Below are 17,777 nucleotides of genomic sequence, written 5' to 3' on the forward strand. Positions count from 1 at the left end.
GGATAATATATCAAAGGCAGCATAGGCGTCCAAACTCCTGTTCAAGGTGCTTTTAATCAGAAGCTTAAGAGACAAAAGACGAGCCATTGACAAGGCAAAACTGAATGTTTTATATGGTATATAAATTATATTTACTAATGTACTTTTTTTCATACCTTAACTTTATTTGCTGAATGTTTTTAAGGGTACATAGTTTATGTAATTTACAATGTTCTCTCTCATATTCAAGGTTAATTAACTTAGACACAATCATGTCTCTTTATTTTTTTTTAATTTCACAACTTCCATTAGTTTAAAAAGAAATCAATCCTAATCTGAACAAAAAATTACAAGATAATAAATTCCTATTCTACAGTATTAAACTGATCTGCCAGGTTGAAAGAACCAATTGTCTTATATAGCTTTAGTTTATTATTTGTCATATATTTATACATGAGATAGATATCATACATCTTTATGGTAATCTTTTCTTTCAGAAATTGAGCAAGAAAAGTTTGAAGTGTCTTTGGGAATGATCAACATCAAACTTGCTGAGCTTTTGAAGCTGTCGTACCAAAAGTGAATCCATTCGTGACACCAATTATCTGACCACCCTCTAACAGAACCAGTGAGGAAGTGATTCTAGCCAATACTTCAGAAGTTTAGGACCCTCAATAATTAGGATCTTGGGGCATGTTGGGGAAAAAAATAGCATGTGTTGATTTTATGGGATCTTTCAAATATAGTTGTGTAGTAGATATTTGTGTACTTAATACATATGATTGTCACTCTAGTCATTAACTTTGTATGGTAAATGTATATGGACCACTGGAAGATCATTGTAACTGTATACAAATGTTGCAAATATACCCTGTTAAGGCTTTAGTGACCTTTCCCAAGGTCATTCAATGAAGCAAAAGGTCATAATTAATGTTTTTTTTTAAATTTATTTTGTTTTATTATTAAAAAATGTCATATGTTTGAGGTTACTCTAGGTACAAAGGATTTTCTTTAACCAAAAGTCATTTGTTTCTCATGCAGACCGTAATTTACTACATGTACATGCATGTATATTATAATAATTCTCATTAATTAAACCAAGGTGATCATCCAGTAATGATATTTTTCTGTGGATTTTTAACATTGTTTAAATAATCTTTGATGTAAAATACTTTCATTGATAATACTTTTTAAAATTTGTGCTTTCATTGTACATAGAAGTGTGTATGCAATATTTGTCCCCAAACACATTGTAAAGCAAAAATGATTTTTTATTTTGAAAATATAGATTTGATTTATGAAAAATTGTGATGTAGTCATTTTTTTTTTTGTAATTATTTGGCCCTTAAATTATTTTGATTATTCCAGTTTTTGTATTTTCCTGGAATTCCTTGGATTTCCGTGGAATTCCATAGATTTCCAAATATCCTGGAATTCCATGGATTTCCAGCTATTTCCGCAAATTTCTATTCTGGCATTGTTCCGCTCTTTTCCAGGCTAGATTTGAAATTCCATACCATTCCAAAAAAGTTCCGTCCCAATACTCTCGAGAATTCCTCGGAATTCCATGGAACACTTTTTCCATGGAATTCCACGGAATTTGTTATGGAATTCCACGGATCTTACGGAAAATCTACATTAGGGAAATCAGCGTATTATAGGGTGCGTATCATTACTGCTACATTTTCAAAATTTTCATTACCGCTACATGCACATTACCGCTACAAAAAAGGATACATTACCGCTACATTTAAAAGTATACATTACCGCTACATTGTCTCTTTCATTAGCCAGCGTCTTATGCGTGTACAGAACAGCATATATATACATGCATAAGACCTGTTGCTTCTGCTCACCACGGGAAGGTGAAAGTAGGACTTTGAGCAGGATGTTTTTTTTCTTCATTTTTTATTTGTCACAAACTTCTCAATAATAATAGCCATGACATTCATCATAAATCGACTACAGACTTATATATACTCATTTTCATTAGAATTCAGATCCAAATTGTACTTCACTACATGTTGAGTGAATTATATTGAATGGAACTCATATCCTGTGCCATTGCTGGCCGATTCGTTATGTAGCGGTAATGAGTTGTCGTCGGCATTAGTCCCTTTGATAAAATGTAGTGGTAATTAGTTGAAATTTTTTGCAATGTAGCGGTAATGTTGACCTCCCGTATAATAATAATTCTTACAGGCAGGTAAGAGTAATTGTTTTTGTAGTAAGCTGTAAACTGATTAATGATTGACAGCAATTACACAAATATTGTAAAATTGATCAACTGTCTAGATTTTTCCATCTTAAAGATACAAACATGTATATCTTTTATCTGTTTTGGTTGAGAAATCAGTACACAGTTCATAAATCCAAGTGTTACTGTTCTTTGTTTCCTGAAGAGTTCACTGCCCTTTGTTTTGAAAATGCCAATCGGTGGCAAGACAGCTATCCTCTGATTTTGGAGAATAAAATCTATGCACCAATAACAGAGGCCGCCTAGACCTATTAAATATGTTGCATGTTTCAAGAAAAAGAATGATATTTTCTACAAATCTTGATATAATAATTTACTTGAATTTTTAATATAACTTTACAATTGACATGAATTGCATTTAAAAAATTTAATTTTACAAACAGATCGGAAGTTCCGTGATTGTTGCTGGGACATTGATCAGAGAGGCTCAGTAGGGGAGACAATCCTCCACCTGTGTCTCCTGAATGCCACTGCCATACACGCTGATCTGGCCAAGCGGTTAATCCAGGCATTTCCTAAAATGATCAACGACATCTATCTCGCTGATGAATATTTTGGTATATATATATGTATATGGGATGAATACGGTGTACTGATAAGGGCACTTACTCTCTAGCTTAACTGCCTTTTGGTCTAGGGAGCAAGCATTAGGGTTACAATGCTAGATAGTAAGGAAGACAACAATGTGAGGGAGTGAGGGTAGGGGGAAGGAAGGAGGGACTGAAAGGTTGACTGCAGAAACTTGAGGTAAACGATTGTATCTAAATCAGCTCTAGTAACTAAACTTGCTTCTTTGAATTCTTGCTCCCTTGCGTTGTATACCTTGTCACCCTCGTTCTGTTATGTTGTTGCCCTGGGTCTTCATCATATTTCATCCTCATTCTCACTCTCTTGATCTGTCACAATATCTCCCCATTACTCCCACTTAATTGTCCCAATGTCCATGTGATTGCTCCCTTGCTTTGTGCCCCTCGCATTTTCATGTCATTTAAAAATTGCTCAGTGTAAGCAAGATAGCAGGGGAGAAAGTGACCCTAACAGTACATTATAGATAATAGGTATACTGTACACATATTTATGTTTAAATAAAATCTCTGAAAAAAAATAAAGTAATTTTAATCAAATGTTTAAATGATGTTTTAAGTTCAAAGGTAATTGCATATCAGTATTCACTTTTTAGATATTGTAAGAATTTGTAAGAAAGAGGTGAAGGTGAAGAATTTGATATGTAAATTATAAATTGAAAATCATTCACGAATTTATGGAAATAGAATGATATAATTACTTCCTGTGCAGGGGAGAGCATCCTACACATAGCTATTGTGAACGAAGATCCAGCTATGGTGAAGTTCCTTTTGGACAATGGAGCAGATGTCCAGGAGAGAGCGTGTGGGAATTTCTTCTGTCCAGATGATCAGAAAAGTTCACGTATGGACAGCTATGACCATGAATGGGTGGATGTGACTGAGAAAACAAATTATGAAGGGTTAGTGCTCATTTTGTATAAAGGGGAAACCCAAACATTTAACTCTGAATATGTGTCAGTTGATTTTCTGCATTTGAGATAAGTTTGTTGATATTCTGTATTCATGTATACTTTGGAGAGTTTCCCCTGTCATTTTTTGTTAATATTTTGTAGACATGTATACTTTGGAGAGTTTCCCCTGTCATTTGTTAATATTTTGTAGACATGTATACTTTGGAGAATTTCCCCTGTCATTTGTTAATATTTTGTAGACATGTATACTTTGGAGAGTTTCCCCTGTCATTTGCGGCCTGTCTTGGACAGGAGGAGTGTGTTAGACTGCTCATTGCCAAGGGAGCTAACCCAAATGTACAGGACACTAACGGAAACACAGTGATGCATATGTTAGTGATCCATGATAGAAAGGTAGGGCAGTAATCATTGTCATTATCTGCATCCTTTGTAATCTTTATTCATCTTCAATAGCACTTATTGCTAATTTTTGCATATTGGTGCATCTAGATATTTTTTTATTGGCATTGTTTTCTGGTAATGTGACAGATAAGATGGAGAATCTTAAAGGGTTTACTTTCACTTATATTATTATCCATGAAATATTTTACTTAAACATGAATTACTGTATATATGATTTATTTTGCTGTTGTGTTATGTTAGCTTTCATGTATACAAAATATAGTCACAATACAAGCACTTAAATATCTGCACTTGACAATCCATCGCTGGAGTATGGCCATGTGACTTCTACCAGACTCTGGATGTTTCGTTATTAATGTCATACTCTATAATAACTAGAAACTCGACTTTGTATTTATGTTCAGGAAAGTGAATTTGATGGAGAGGTTTGATTTTTTTTTTTTCAGTAGAAGCACATACCTATTTATCACGTTTTATAGAAATATTAATGTAGTGTTGTATGCTTAATATTTTATTCTACTTATTTGATATTTTCTAACTTAGTCACAGCCAACTTAAAAGCCCTATTCTCTTTACAGGTCACAATTACTGACCTTTTCTGATCAAATTTTGCTCATCTAACTTTAGCAGTCAATTTTTGTATTTGTTGTAATCAAGTGATACATCCAAACTTAATCTCAAAATAATGATTTGGCAGAAAGGGTACAAGTTTGTTCATATGCAATGGAAAAAAATAAAGCTATATATTTAAGAATCGTCCTTATTTTGGCTATCAAAGTTCCTATTAGGAAGTCCAATTTATAAATTGATTTATTTTAGAATTTGTTCACTTTAATCAAGATATTTTGATCAAGAAAAAAATATCTACAAGAAATAGTTAAACATAAGCATGCAGTCCCTATGAAGTCCCCAAGAATTTTTTGGATTCCACAATACACTACCATACAAGTTACTTAAACCACATATTTTTCTTCCTTAATAAAAATAGTAGATAGTCATTTTTTAAAATCCCATTTATGTCTTTAATCACTTATTCAGCCAGTTCACTTTTCCTGTAATTGATACATTTAATTATGTTGCTTTTGATATGCCATACAACTTGTTACTTCTGGTTAATTAACTCTCCCTCCTTCTTCATTATTGCATGCATTCTAAACAACCACCAAGCAAACTTAACTCTGGTTTTACTGCATTCAAATATCAGTGCCTTCATTTTCTTAAATTGTAACTTCATTTTGCACACATAAAATTCCTAAAACTTTTTTTTTTTCGTAAAATGGATACATGTCTTTCTTTAAATTCAAAGACTTTATGTATTTAAATCTTATATTCTGAGATCAAAAACTTTACTATTAGACTTTAATCATTATAAAATCAATCTATATCTCTGCTCTAGTAAACCTCATTAATGATGAACTTGTTCTAACATTTCATGTCTTTTTCTTCCATGCTGCCTTCAGTATGCTTCTAAAAAGGTTTGTATTAGTATTCCTGTTTTTACATGTTGGCTAGCGATGAAAATGTACATGTATATATATAAACATTTGTGATGTGCTGCATCTGTTGTTATAAATAGTCACCACATGTTGCAATAAAAAGAAAACCGAGTTGTAAAATTAAATATACTTCAATATGTAATCGGTTAATTTCATCTACATAAAAGCAATCCAATTAGATATTCACCTCTGTCGGTCCTGTATGTAACATTTGTATGATTAGAGCTAGAGAGAGGAGAACTGAGAAACCATGTGAGGAACTTACCTCCATTATACAGTCAGAACTACTTAGAATTATATCAGGGGACATCGTGTCGAAATTAATTTTCTTTCTACATGTATGTTATTAAGGATACTTGGCACACCAATTAAATATCCAATTTATGAGAAAGTAATTTTGTATTGAAAACAAGCTCTTTAGGACTATTTCATAGTACATTATTCAATTCTAGAGTTTTTGTCTAAACAGAGTGCCATATAGTTCAAGGTTGGTAACCCACTGGATTTTAGCTCACCTCGACAAAGTTGAGATGAGCTTATGCTATACCCCGGCGTCGTCATTAGCTTCGACGTACCGGTTAAAGTTTTAGGAGCAAGTCCATTGCCAAGTAACTATAAGCCCTACCTGGACCAAACTTACATGGATGACGCATCTAGGGATGGACACTACCAGACTTGCTTCGGATGCTGGATATGACTTAGATTTTCCAGATGAGTGACCAGGTTAAAGGTTTTGGAGCAGGTCCATTCCCAAGTAACTATAATCCCTACCTGGACCAAACTTACATGGATGATTACCACACTTGCTTTGGATGCTAGATATGACCTAGATTTTCCACATGAGTGACCAGGTTAAAGTTTTTAGAGCAGGTCCATTCACAATTAAATAACTATAACGCCTACCTGGGCCAAACTTGCATTGATGATGCATCCAGGGATGGACACTACCACACTTGCTTTGGATGCTAAATCTGAGCTAGATTTTCCACATGAGTGACCAGGTTAAGATTTTGGAGCAGGTCTATTCCCAAGTAACTATAAGCCCTACCTTGACCAAACTTTCATGGATGATGCATCTAGGGATGTACACTAACCAACCTGTATAGGATGCTGGATCCGACCTAGATTTTCCACATGAGTGAATTTCAGCCGCATTTTAACCAAATTAGCATGGATGATGTATGTAGGGATGGTCACTTCCAGACTTGCTTTGGATTCTGAATTTGACCTACATTTTCCAGATGAGTGACCAGGGTAATTTTTTTTGAGTAGCTATATAATATTATGGCCTTTTATGATTAAACTTGCATAGATGGTGCATTTAAGGATGAAAATTTACAGACTTGTTTTGGATGTTGGAACTGAACAAAATTTTCTTGATTAGTGAACAGGTTAAAGTTTTTTGAGCAGGTCTATTTCCAATTAACTATAAGTCCTACTTAAACCAAACTTGCATGGATATTTGATCTTGGGATGTACACTAACTAGAAAAAAAATATGTGTGAAATTTGCCTAACTTATAGATAACATTCATCGAGGTGAGCTTAGTAATCTTTGATTACCTGTGTTTATATGTTAACAATTCCTTTCAAAGAAATGTGGATGGATAGTGAACTTGTGGATTAATTATTGATAATGCAGTGTATTATTCATGGGAAATAACTGTGTAAAAATTGTTAACAAAGATGAGCAGTAGTTCTCAGTTAATATAAGGATGTATTATGTTTTAAAATGTCATCTCTGAAAACAGATTGAACTAGAAAAAAGCCCAGCGGTAAAGTATAGATGGTGTATTTTGTGAAGAAAAGTAGTTGAGACCGTGTGATATTTGATAAAATTTCAATGGTAGAACATTTTTGAGACTGTGTAAATAGAATCTGATGTGAGAGAATCTTGATATTGAAGTTACCAGATCTGATACATTGTTGTACCTGCATTCTGCTTTTTAGGACTTTGTATTACCTGTGTTATGTATTATGTTGTACATGTTGTTACATATGTAGTGCCAAAGCCAGATGCTGCACACAGCACACAAATCATTCATTTATGCACAATTATATGTATTCACGTACTTTATGTTTTTCAGTATGATCTGTCTTAATGAAATCATTTTCACATTTATTTTTACCATATTAATTCTCTGACATTAAAATACGTTTTTTAATCATTAATTAATTCATGATTTAATGAATATATCATGCTTTATAACAATCTCATTCACCTAACATATGATGATTTAAGCTTTATGCATTAAGTGGACTAGACGCTAAGGTTTTTCTGTTTATGACAGGACATGTTTAATCTGTTGCTGGACCTGGGAGCCAGACTGGACATCAAGAACCGGCAGGGTCTTACACCACTGACACTGGCCGCTACACTGACCAGAAAAGAGGTAACGTATACGGAAGTGTGAGAAACAGACAGACAGACAGACAGACAGGGTCTTACACCACTGACACTGGCCGCTACACTGACCAGAAAAGAGGTAAGGTATAGGGAAGTGTGAGAAACAGACAGACAGACATATTTGTCACCAAATTATTTTGATGTAAATGCTAAAAATTTCCTATTAAGCATTAACAATAAACAAAACATTTTACTTTGAACTTGTGGGTGAAAGATAAACTTTATACTGTTGTATAGAATTTTAACATTTTGTGGGGGACATGAATTCATAGGTCTCTTGTTACTATGTATTCAATGAAAATTAAACTCCCACAAAATAAGTAATTTTACAGAATTTGAATATGACATTGGTTTTTAGATGTATGAGCACATTTTGGAGAAGATTCGTCAGGTGTGCTGGATCTATGGAAATGTGACGTGTGCTGGTTATCCTCTGAAAGACATTGACACAATCTCCGAGACCGGTGACATCAACAGAAACTCTGCCTTAAACTTAGTTGTCTATGGGGTAGGAGACCAGCTCTTCCTTATACTTAGTTTATTATGAAGTTGTAGAGCATTGGCTGAGGATCTTGGTCAGGTTTTATTTGACAATTTGTTTGTGTTGAATGGAACTGATAGTGAAATATTTATTTATCAGACAGAGGATGGCCATCTGGACATGATGGATGGACTTATTGTTGAACTTCTGAAAGACAAGTGGAAAACTTTTGTTGGACACAGGTCAGTAGACACATAACCATGGACTTGTTGATATCTGTTCCTAAAGCTTTTTATGATGAACTGAAATAGGATCAAATTTTATGAACATTTTGTTACATGTAATGATGAGTAATAGGATGAGTAAAAGGAAAAAATTCTATTTAAAACGGTATTCTATCAGATGATATATGATTTTCTTTTGGAACTTGTGACAGTATGTTGAGTAAATTTCAGTAATATTTTTGGTCAAGAAGTAATTTTTCTGATGTAGGTTTTATAGAAGATTTGCCATCTTCTTTCTTTACTTCATCCTCTTCATGTTTGCGTTTATCCTACGTCCCGGGAGCGACTTATGTCCCACTAAGATTGCCAGTAACGATAACACGACTGTAACTCAGACAAGCGAGGTGACCTCAGAAAGTGATGGCTGTTATCTCATCAAAGCCTGTCGTACAGAGGATAAAGTAGGGAGCTCTTGTTTTTGTACTTCCTATAAAAAAATAACAGTTGTATTTATTGAAAGTGACACACAATGTAATTGAATAAGGTGTTGATGTCAGTCCAAAACATTTGAGAAACCTTGAAGCAGTTTTTGTTGTGACATTCTAGGTGAGGTTTGCACTGGAGATCTTGGTGTTAATTGGAGCATTGTGGTACATCTTTATTGCTATGAAGGAGATCTATCACCAAGGTTTCAGGGTCTTCTTCACCACTCTTGTAAGTATTGTTCTACAGAAATCTTCATTAAATTTGTGATTCCTAATGCTAAACAAAGTTTAATCACATTGTTGAAGGTTTTTAAACTAATGATGGAACATAAGTTGACATGGACTTTTTATATGGAGTAGAAAGGGGCCCCTGCCAAGGCAATGTTTCTGCTGTCAGACATTTTGGTGGTTTTGATGCTGCCAGGCCGAGCTCTCTGTCAACATGAGTATGAGGACATTATAGCTGTGTTTGCCATTCTGTTCACAGCTCCCTACTTTCTCTTCTTCTGCAGGTAAGTACTCGCTAAAAAAATAGTTGTTTGGGGGCATTTTTATGTCCACTTGATGAAAACAAAAATGGCTTTATCATTTAAAAGAAAGGTTCTTCAGATTTTGATTTCTTATTTCAGAGGCTTTAAGATTGTGGGTCCTTTTGTTGTGATGATTTACAAAATGATTGCTGGAGATTTACTTAGATGGATCATCATCTACCTGGTCTTCATCATTGGTTTCTCTCAAGGTATGCAAGTCCATACAGCTAAAAATGGAATCATTTATATGATGCAAGAATCTTTTGATTGAGGATAATGATTCCATGTTATTTTGGCCATTACAGGAAGTCGTTTCTTTAAGTGCCCAGATATATATTTAAAGGAAAAAAATTGATTTCAGGATTTGATAGAGGAAGTTTATAGAGACTTAGACTACCTCTGTACACACATTTTTTTTTTTACCTGTTCCGAATTTCATGAGGTTCAATGAAGTAAATAAATTTCATGTCAGAAAAAAAAATTATGCCCTGAAAATTTTGAAAATCTAAAATTTTGCACCACAGAAAAAAGAATTCTTGTGTCTTTGGAAAAACAAAACTGCATCTTAGAATATAAGAACTTGGCTAAGTAGGGTGGTGTACTGATTTACATGTACAAAGTTTAATGTATTAATTATAGAGTTCTAATATTTAAAGCTCTGAAGCATAATGCATGCAGATAACAAACATAACAGATTTAGCAATGATAGGTAATGGATTTTGTACAGAAAAGAATGTTTTCATAAGAAATAATTTGCAGAATTCTTTGGCAGAATTGTACAAAATCTACTACAAATGATGCTAATGCAGCTGGCTTTAGCTTGTGGTGTTGTAACCTTTTAATACTTACTTGTATTTTGTAAAAAAAAAAAAAAAATGTCCTAATTTTACCACTTTTTGGTGAGATAACATGTGCTTGTTTAAGATGGTACAGTGATTTAAGCAAAAATATACTACAGTGTATATCTTCTGATCATTTAAATTCTCATCAACAGTAAGAAAATATTTAAGAGATGAATTGAATTTTTGAGAATTAATGAGGACATGAACTACGACGCTTCACACCGGCACATTTCATGAAGCGCGTAAAATATGCAGACGTGAAGAGTTGTAGTTCATGTACCTCATTTGGGTAAGTGACAGTATATATTTTTGTGACAGTATATATTTATTTCTGAGAACAGAGAAACATCAGTAGTATCATATATCATGTTTTGTTTCAGCAATGTACATCATATTTTTAAATGTACAAGGAAGTCCTTTCAATGATCCCGTGGAGGCCATCATGGGCATGTTTATGATGTCCCTGGGAGAGTTTGGGGACTATTACGAGTCCTTCTCTCAGACAAATCATCCCATCCTCAGCAAAGTAGGGGACACTACTCTGTATGACTGTTTCCCTTTAACGCTGTTGTTATTAACTTAATGTTTGCTGGTCACTCTATCTCACTACTCTGGGGTATGCAGGGGTGATATGTGACCTTTCAGTCTAATATTAATGAAGTGTTGTATACTTATACTTTCAGTTTTGTTGTTAATATAACCTTTTTAATTTTCTGCAGTGTTACTTGATATAGTTGAGTGTTCTGCTTTTGACAAACACTGTAGAAATTGGTGATGATAGAGTATTTAGGTGTTTCATTATGTGTACAAATTTTCAGATTTTGTAAGTGACATCATGACTACTTGTAGTAATTTCTTTCACTATCAGTAAAATATTCAAATAGTACATTGTATTAATGATTCCTTAAGGATAATCTTTTTTGACACTTTGTAATGGTCAAAGGGATGTGAAACTTGTCAAAGGCAGAATATACTAGCATGTTTGATTTTTTTTTTTAAATGTGCATCATTTTGCTTTAGTTAACAGTGATATTGCACAGCTGATGGTTGATATTTATACATCAACAAGTAATAATAACAATCATGGCTAAAGCAGAACCGGAATTTTACACAGATACACAGGGCTAAAAATGTCACTGATAAATAAAATATATAATATAAATCACACAACAGTCAACACAAACATGTACAACTTATCAAACGTGAGCACATGGGAATTATTTCAAGTACATGTACCTGTAATATATGTGTGCTGTTGAAGCATAATATTTTCACACTCCATGTTTTTAAGGGATGGCTCAAGGAAATAATTTTAAATAAGTCCTGAATAATGATTTGTCTTTCATTTCAGTCTTTTTGTGAATCTTTCATTTGAGGCCAGTGGCTATTACATTTACTTGTTTCCTAAGCTATGTATATCATTTCTTCTTTTCTTTATTTATGACTTACATCTATATTTTTTTTCAGTTTGACCTTTTTAATTTTTCTTCAGTTATCTGTGTTTATTTCAGCTTTTTATATTGCATTTGTTAATGGTACCTGTGACCCCAATTCAGACCCCTGCGTTTTCTTGAGCCCCATTGAGTCAATCATTGGGATGTTTGCTATGAATGTTGGAGAGTTTGAGGACATTTACGGCACTTTTGATTCCTCTGAATATCCCACCGTGGTCAAAGTAAGTCCAAGGAATACAAAACGAGTGGGTGGAAAAAGGAACTTAGTACATACAAGAATATTTATTTATATCAATACTAGTAGTGGTAAACAAATGTTTCCATGCATGTTTGGTTACATTAATTTTTTGTGTTTTCCCCCATGTAGTTGAGACACAGGTACCCCCTTATTATTCTCACAATTTTATAGATATATATGTATATTTCTATTGCTTTTATATTTTGTCTTAAAAATTTATTTTTGCCTTGATATTATTGTGTAGGTTAGAGGCACCCGCTTTTTATAGTCATATTATGACTTTATTTGAATAAATTATATTGATTATTTTTGAATGCACATTTTTTCCATTTCAGTAATTTTGAATTTCTGAGAAATAAGGTGTATTACACATAAAATTTTGTTGATATTCACTCTAAGTTTGGAGCACAGAAAACTATAACCTAATGATTCCTTCACTATACCTATATTACATGTTTACCCCCAAATCCATAAAATTTCACCTTTTTTAAATTTGTATTCCCTTTAATCAGTTTGAATGAGGAACTTTCAAATTAACTTTCATCATGAACTTGACATTTCTTCATTAATATGGGTAATGGTAACTATATTCAATCAGAATCTATTTAAGTATTCAGTCTTAACTGTAAATAAATGAACTCAATTCAAAATATTTAAACATTTACTAGAAATCCAGTAACAAAATTCTCTGTGTTATTTCAATGAGTTTCCTCCTGTTTTATTGAAGATTTTGATATGGAGAACCTGTTGTGACATCATTTCCTGTTTACCTTTTAGATAATCTTCATGATCTATATGATCATGGTGACTCTGCTATTGGTTAACATGTTAATTGCTATGATGGGAAATACATATCAGCTGATTAACGAGACACAGAAGGAATGGTTCAGACAGGTAATGGTGACAAACATGTAAAGATGCCACATTTCACATATTATAACCAGATATACTACATGTAATATGTTATAATAAATGCCTGTTGTTGATAGGTATTCTAATTTCTTAGAACAATATGGCCATGAAGCAAACACCAATGATATTTTTAGCTCTACTGGTCAGAGACCAGAAGAGCTTATGCGATAGTAAGGTGTCCGTCGTCCGTCCGTCTGTCTGTCTGTCTGTCTGTCTGTCTGTCTGTCTGTCCGTCTGTCTGTAAACAATTTTTCAAAACGCTACTCCTCCTACAGTTTTGGTCCGATTTCAATATAACTTGGCACACAAGTAGACTACACTAAGATACATAATTTAGTGCATCGGTTTTTGATTTCGATGGACGATGTTGCCATGGTTACTAAAAATAGAAATTTCTGTGAAATTCCTTTAAAACGCTACTCCTCCTACAGTTTTGGCTCGATTTCAATATAACTTGGCACACAAGTAGACTACACTAAGATACACAATTTAGTGCATCGGTTTTTGATTTCGATGGACGGTGTTGCCATGGTTACTAAAAATAGATATTTCTGTGAAATTCCTTTAAAACGCTACTCCTCCTACAGTTTTGGTCCGATTTCAATATAACTTGGCACACAAGTAGACTACACTAAGATACATAATTTAGTGCATCGGTTTTTGATTTCGATGGACGGTGTTGCCATGGTTACTAAAAAAAGAAATTTCTGTGAAATTCCTTTAAAACGCTACTCCTCCTACAGTTTTGGTCCGATTTCAATATAACTTGGCACACAAGTAGACTACACTAAGATACATAATTTAGTGCATCTGTTTTTGATTTCGATGGACGGTGTTGCCATGGTTACTAAAAATAGAAATTTCTGTGAAATTCCTTTAAAACACTACTCCTGCTACAGTTTAAGTCTTCTTCTAATATAATTAGGCATACAAGAAGACTATACTAAGATACATAATTTATTGCATTGGTTTTTGAATTCGATGAACAGTGTTGCCATGGTTACTTAAAATAGAAATTTCTTTGAAATTCCTTTAAAACGTTACTCCTCCTACAATTTTGGTCTGATTTCAATCTAATTTGGCACACAGTTAGAATACACTACGATACATAATATGTATTTCTGTTTTTTTTTTATTTGGGTGAACGGTGTTTTCATGATTACTAAAAATAGAAATTTCTGTGAAATACTTTCAAAACGCTACTACTCCTAATTTTCATTTGATTTCAATATAACTTGTCACAAAAGTAGACTACTTTAAGATACATAATTCTATTTATTGTTGCATGTTGCAATGTTTCAAATCCAAGTGCTACTTTTCTTTTGTTATACAAACAGACCAGTAGAGCTACAGTCTCATCAGAGACTTCTGGTTAGCACATATTTTGCTTCTGTTTTTTCAGTGGGCTAAAATTGTTTTGGTGGTGGAGCAGAGTGTAACAACAGAAATCAGACGAACCCAGCGACAGAAGTATTCTCAGCCGAGCGCTGATGGGGACAGAATGTTCATCGTCAGGTGGCATCAAACTGTAAGTTTAACAAAATAAGAAGTAATTCACATTGATGAAATAAATATACTATATGTACTAGCATCTTATTCAGGAGACAAAAGTGAAAAAAAATAATCATAATGTTCTAAACTACTAGTACCTTTATGGATAGGTAGTATTTGTCAAACAGATATTTTTCATTTCCTCTGTACTTGTGGAATTGCATGCTATATGAAATTGTGCTTCACAGCAAAAGGAGCAGGAAGAGATGGCACGCCAGAAGGAAGAGATTTACCAAAAGCAGAGGAAGGCTGCTGCAGAAAAGAGGAAGAACATCTTCCGTAAAATGTCCACACCAAAAGTGATAGACACTAGAGAGGCGGAGGAAGGTCATATCAATATGTAAAGGGGTGGCAATCTTAACTATAGGAGGATGTCATAACAAAGGGACATTATTTACCATGAGGTGAATGTCCGATGGAACGGACAGTATGAAGTGGATGTCCAGTGGAACGGACAGTAAAAACTGTGTATGAATTGTACGTTCCGACTTAAGGGGGCCGACTGGGGTTTTCATTGCGCAATACTTCGCGCAGCATAGTAAAATAAAGCGTATTTGCTCTTTTAAAGCAACTATTTTTACATAATTTACAAAAATTAACAAATTTAGGAAAACTAAGGTTAAAAAATCTAATTACGTTTTTAAATAACTGATTTTTTAAACGATTTTTGAAATGATGGGTAGATAGACGTCGTAACAGCGTGTTTCTGACGTTATGATAACTGAAGTTCTTTAAGCGGGGTCATTAATTATGTCATAAAATAAAAAGTATAAAATAGATGCTCTTGAAATTTTAAACACAGGAAATTGAGAATCTCACAATAATTTTTATTTTTTTTTTATGTAAATCTGTGGTATCTGTCATGTTTTGTTGTACTCCATTAAAACAGGAAAATATCACGATTTTAGACATTTTGAGAAGCCCCCTCTGGAAACCAGATGGTAGAATTTTGTGTTTCTTGCGAAAAATGTACAATATAGTATTATCCATCAAATAATATAATTTGAGCAAAAAGTCTATAGTAGCATTTGTATAATTTGCTCCAAAGTGCGAAAAAATGGTATTTCCCTATATAACCCTATAGTAAATGTACCTGTATTTTGAGATGGTCCCTAAAAAATAACCAGACGGTAGATGTTCACTAAACTTGGCATATATACTGAAGTCAATGTAAGGTATATATTGTATAAAATTAAAGAGTTTCTCTATAGTAGTTTTCACACAATAAAACCCCAGTCGGCTCCCTTAAGATTTTATTTTTCCTGTGAAAAACGAATGTGTGCTCTAGTTTTGGTACAAAAATCAATTTATATTTCCCCATTTCTAGTCAATTATTTTTTGAAAAAGTTTTTTGCAATAATCTATGATTATTGCTTTTGGATGAATATTATGTGCCTTTAAATGCCGTTGTCTTAAGGTCACCTGGGTCATTCACTCCGTTTGCCCTCAGGATATGGTGAAGCAGGCAAGCTGTTTACATGGTTATAAAAAGCAGTAAGCCCCTTAGCAAAATTGTGAAAATCATTGATATCTCCTCTGGGCTCAGGATTTAAGCTTCAGGGAAAGGCTAAGTTGTTTATAAATTGCAAATACATTAATTCCCCTTTAAAAGATCTTGTTTTATTTCACAATGTACCTTTAAAACTCTTATGTATTACTGGATCTTCAGCAGCCAAACTATATGGCAATGCATGATGGAAGTAAGCTTCGAGTACTTGACTTAATTGTGAATTAATCCCCAGGGTCCAGGCCCATCAGAGGGAAGGGGACTAAATTGACCATTTATTTAAAAGGCATTCTGTTTTTTCCCTTCACTCCTGAGCATCAAGGAGCCAAGCTTTATACAATTTGATGTGAACATTGTCCTTAAAAACTATAAATATTGTATGTGTCCTAATTTCTTGTCCTCTGGATTGCCTGAGAAAACTCATGATACTCAGGTGACATTAAGGCTTATGGACTTATGTTTTACAGACTGTCCATCCATGCTACACATACATGTAATTATTACCATTATTACCAATTATTTTGTTTGCCATTTCCATTCTCTATGAAACTTTTTTAGTATCAAAAATCAACCAGTCTGCTTTCTTTTTCTTAATCAGTAAAAAAAAAAATTCAGTTATATTTTTTGTATGTATATGACAACCATACATTTTTTTTATGATTTATATTTTTTCACATACTTTTTGTTTACTTAACACTGAAAACTTTTATTTTATAATTTTATGGATACTGCATTGCATACTGTCCATGTTTTATGCTGTGATATTATGAGAAAAAAAATCTATTTATGCATTATACAACTGTATTTATTTTTTGTGTTATTTTAGATTCTTCACAAATATTTTATCTGCTGAAAACTATGAGCATTTGTTGTTTTAGATGACCAAATACTGTTGTTAAATAAACATGAACCAGGCTAAATACATTGTTAATGGGTAATAACAAATTAAACATTGCAGTGCTAGCCAACATTTTGTGTTATGTTGTGTGTAGGACAACTTTAAACTTTCACTTTTTTTTTTTTGGGGGGGGGGGGGGGGGCTATTTCCTTAAGGAAAAATTAAAACTCTAAAGGTACTGCACGTTTCAGTATATAATTTTAGTACCTGGAATATAGCAAAGCACCATATGAATAGGTGTGTGGACTAAAAGAATTGGTGTATTCCTATGTTGATTTTGATTGTATGCTATGTGCACTTCATTCTCAAAATTAATTTTTTTTTAAGTGATTGTGAATTCGAACCCCATGCAAGACTGCCCTCCCCCCCCCCCCCCCCAAAAAAAAGACAACAGCCTATATACAATGTCTCCATCTAAAGGAAAAAAAAGCCTACTAGCTATGAATATTCAATTGCGAACAGGGCAGAAAAAAAAAATTTCTGCAAATGAAATGAAATTGGTATTTGGCCTTCTGCTTAATCCATGTAGTTAATAGGTTTAAAGGCATACTATACGTTGACAAGGTCATTGCGAGTCACCACCTCCTTTTAATGATGATGTACCAAGTTACGGTCAA

At 33.5% G+C, this 17,777-nt stretch overlaps 1 protein-coding gene across 7 annotated transcripts in view; it reads left to right on the forward strand.

Moving 5' to 3' along the window:
* The window catches only part of LOC133173699 (transient receptor potential cation channel subfamily V member 5-like), a 26,393-nt gene extending 9,368 nt beyond the window's left edge, over positions 1-17,025 (forward strand). The window contains exons 2-17 of one of the 7 annotated variants that reach the window (XM_061308703.1): positions 2,620-2,793; positions 3,533-3,722; positions 3,974-4,127; positions 4,541-4,561; positions 5,597-5,611; positions 7,923-8,024; positions 8,397-8,546; positions 8,679-8,761; positions 9,012-9,204; positions 9,350-9,457; positions 9,589-9,740; positions 9,858-9,967; positions 10,981-11,126; positions 13,070-13,186; positions 14,607-14,732; positions 14,944-17,025. In XM_061308703.1, the coding sequence (XP_061164687.1) occupies positions 2,620-2,793; positions 3,533-3,722; positions 3,974-4,127; positions 4,541-4,561; positions 5,597-5,611; positions 7,923-8,024; positions 8,397-8,546; positions 8,679-8,761; positions 9,012-9,204; positions 9,350-9,457; positions 9,589-9,740; positions 9,858-9,967; positions 10,981-11,126; positions 13,070-13,186; positions 14,607-14,732; positions 14,944-15,099 (1,997 nt within the window). In that variant the 3' untranslated portion in view covers positions 15,100-17,025. Of the gene's footprint in view, positions 1-2,619; positions 2,794-3,532; positions 3,723-3,973; positions 4,128-4,540; positions 4,562-5,596; positions 5,612-7,922; positions 8,025-8,396; positions 8,547-8,678; positions 8,762-9,011; positions 9,205-9,349; positions 9,458-9,588; positions 9,741-9,857; positions 9,968-10,980; positions 11,127-12,111; positions 12,276-13,069; positions 13,187-14,606; positions 14,733-14,943 lie in introns of those variants that run through there. The other 6 variants (XM_061308701.1, XR_009719062.1, XM_061308702.1 and 3 more) reach the window with 6 other exon arrangements.
* Positions 17,026-17,777: the final 752 nt, after the last annotated feature.

Source organism: Saccostrea echinata, unplaced genomic scaffold (genome assembly GCF_033153115.1).
Source record: "Saccostrea echinata isolate AGI-Se365-2 ecotype Australia unplaced genomic scaffold, CSIRO_AGI_Sech_v1 ptg000056l, whole genome shotgun sequence".
NCBI lineage: Eukaryota > Metazoa > Mollusca > Bivalvia > Ostreida > Ostreidae > Saccostrea > Saccostrea echinata.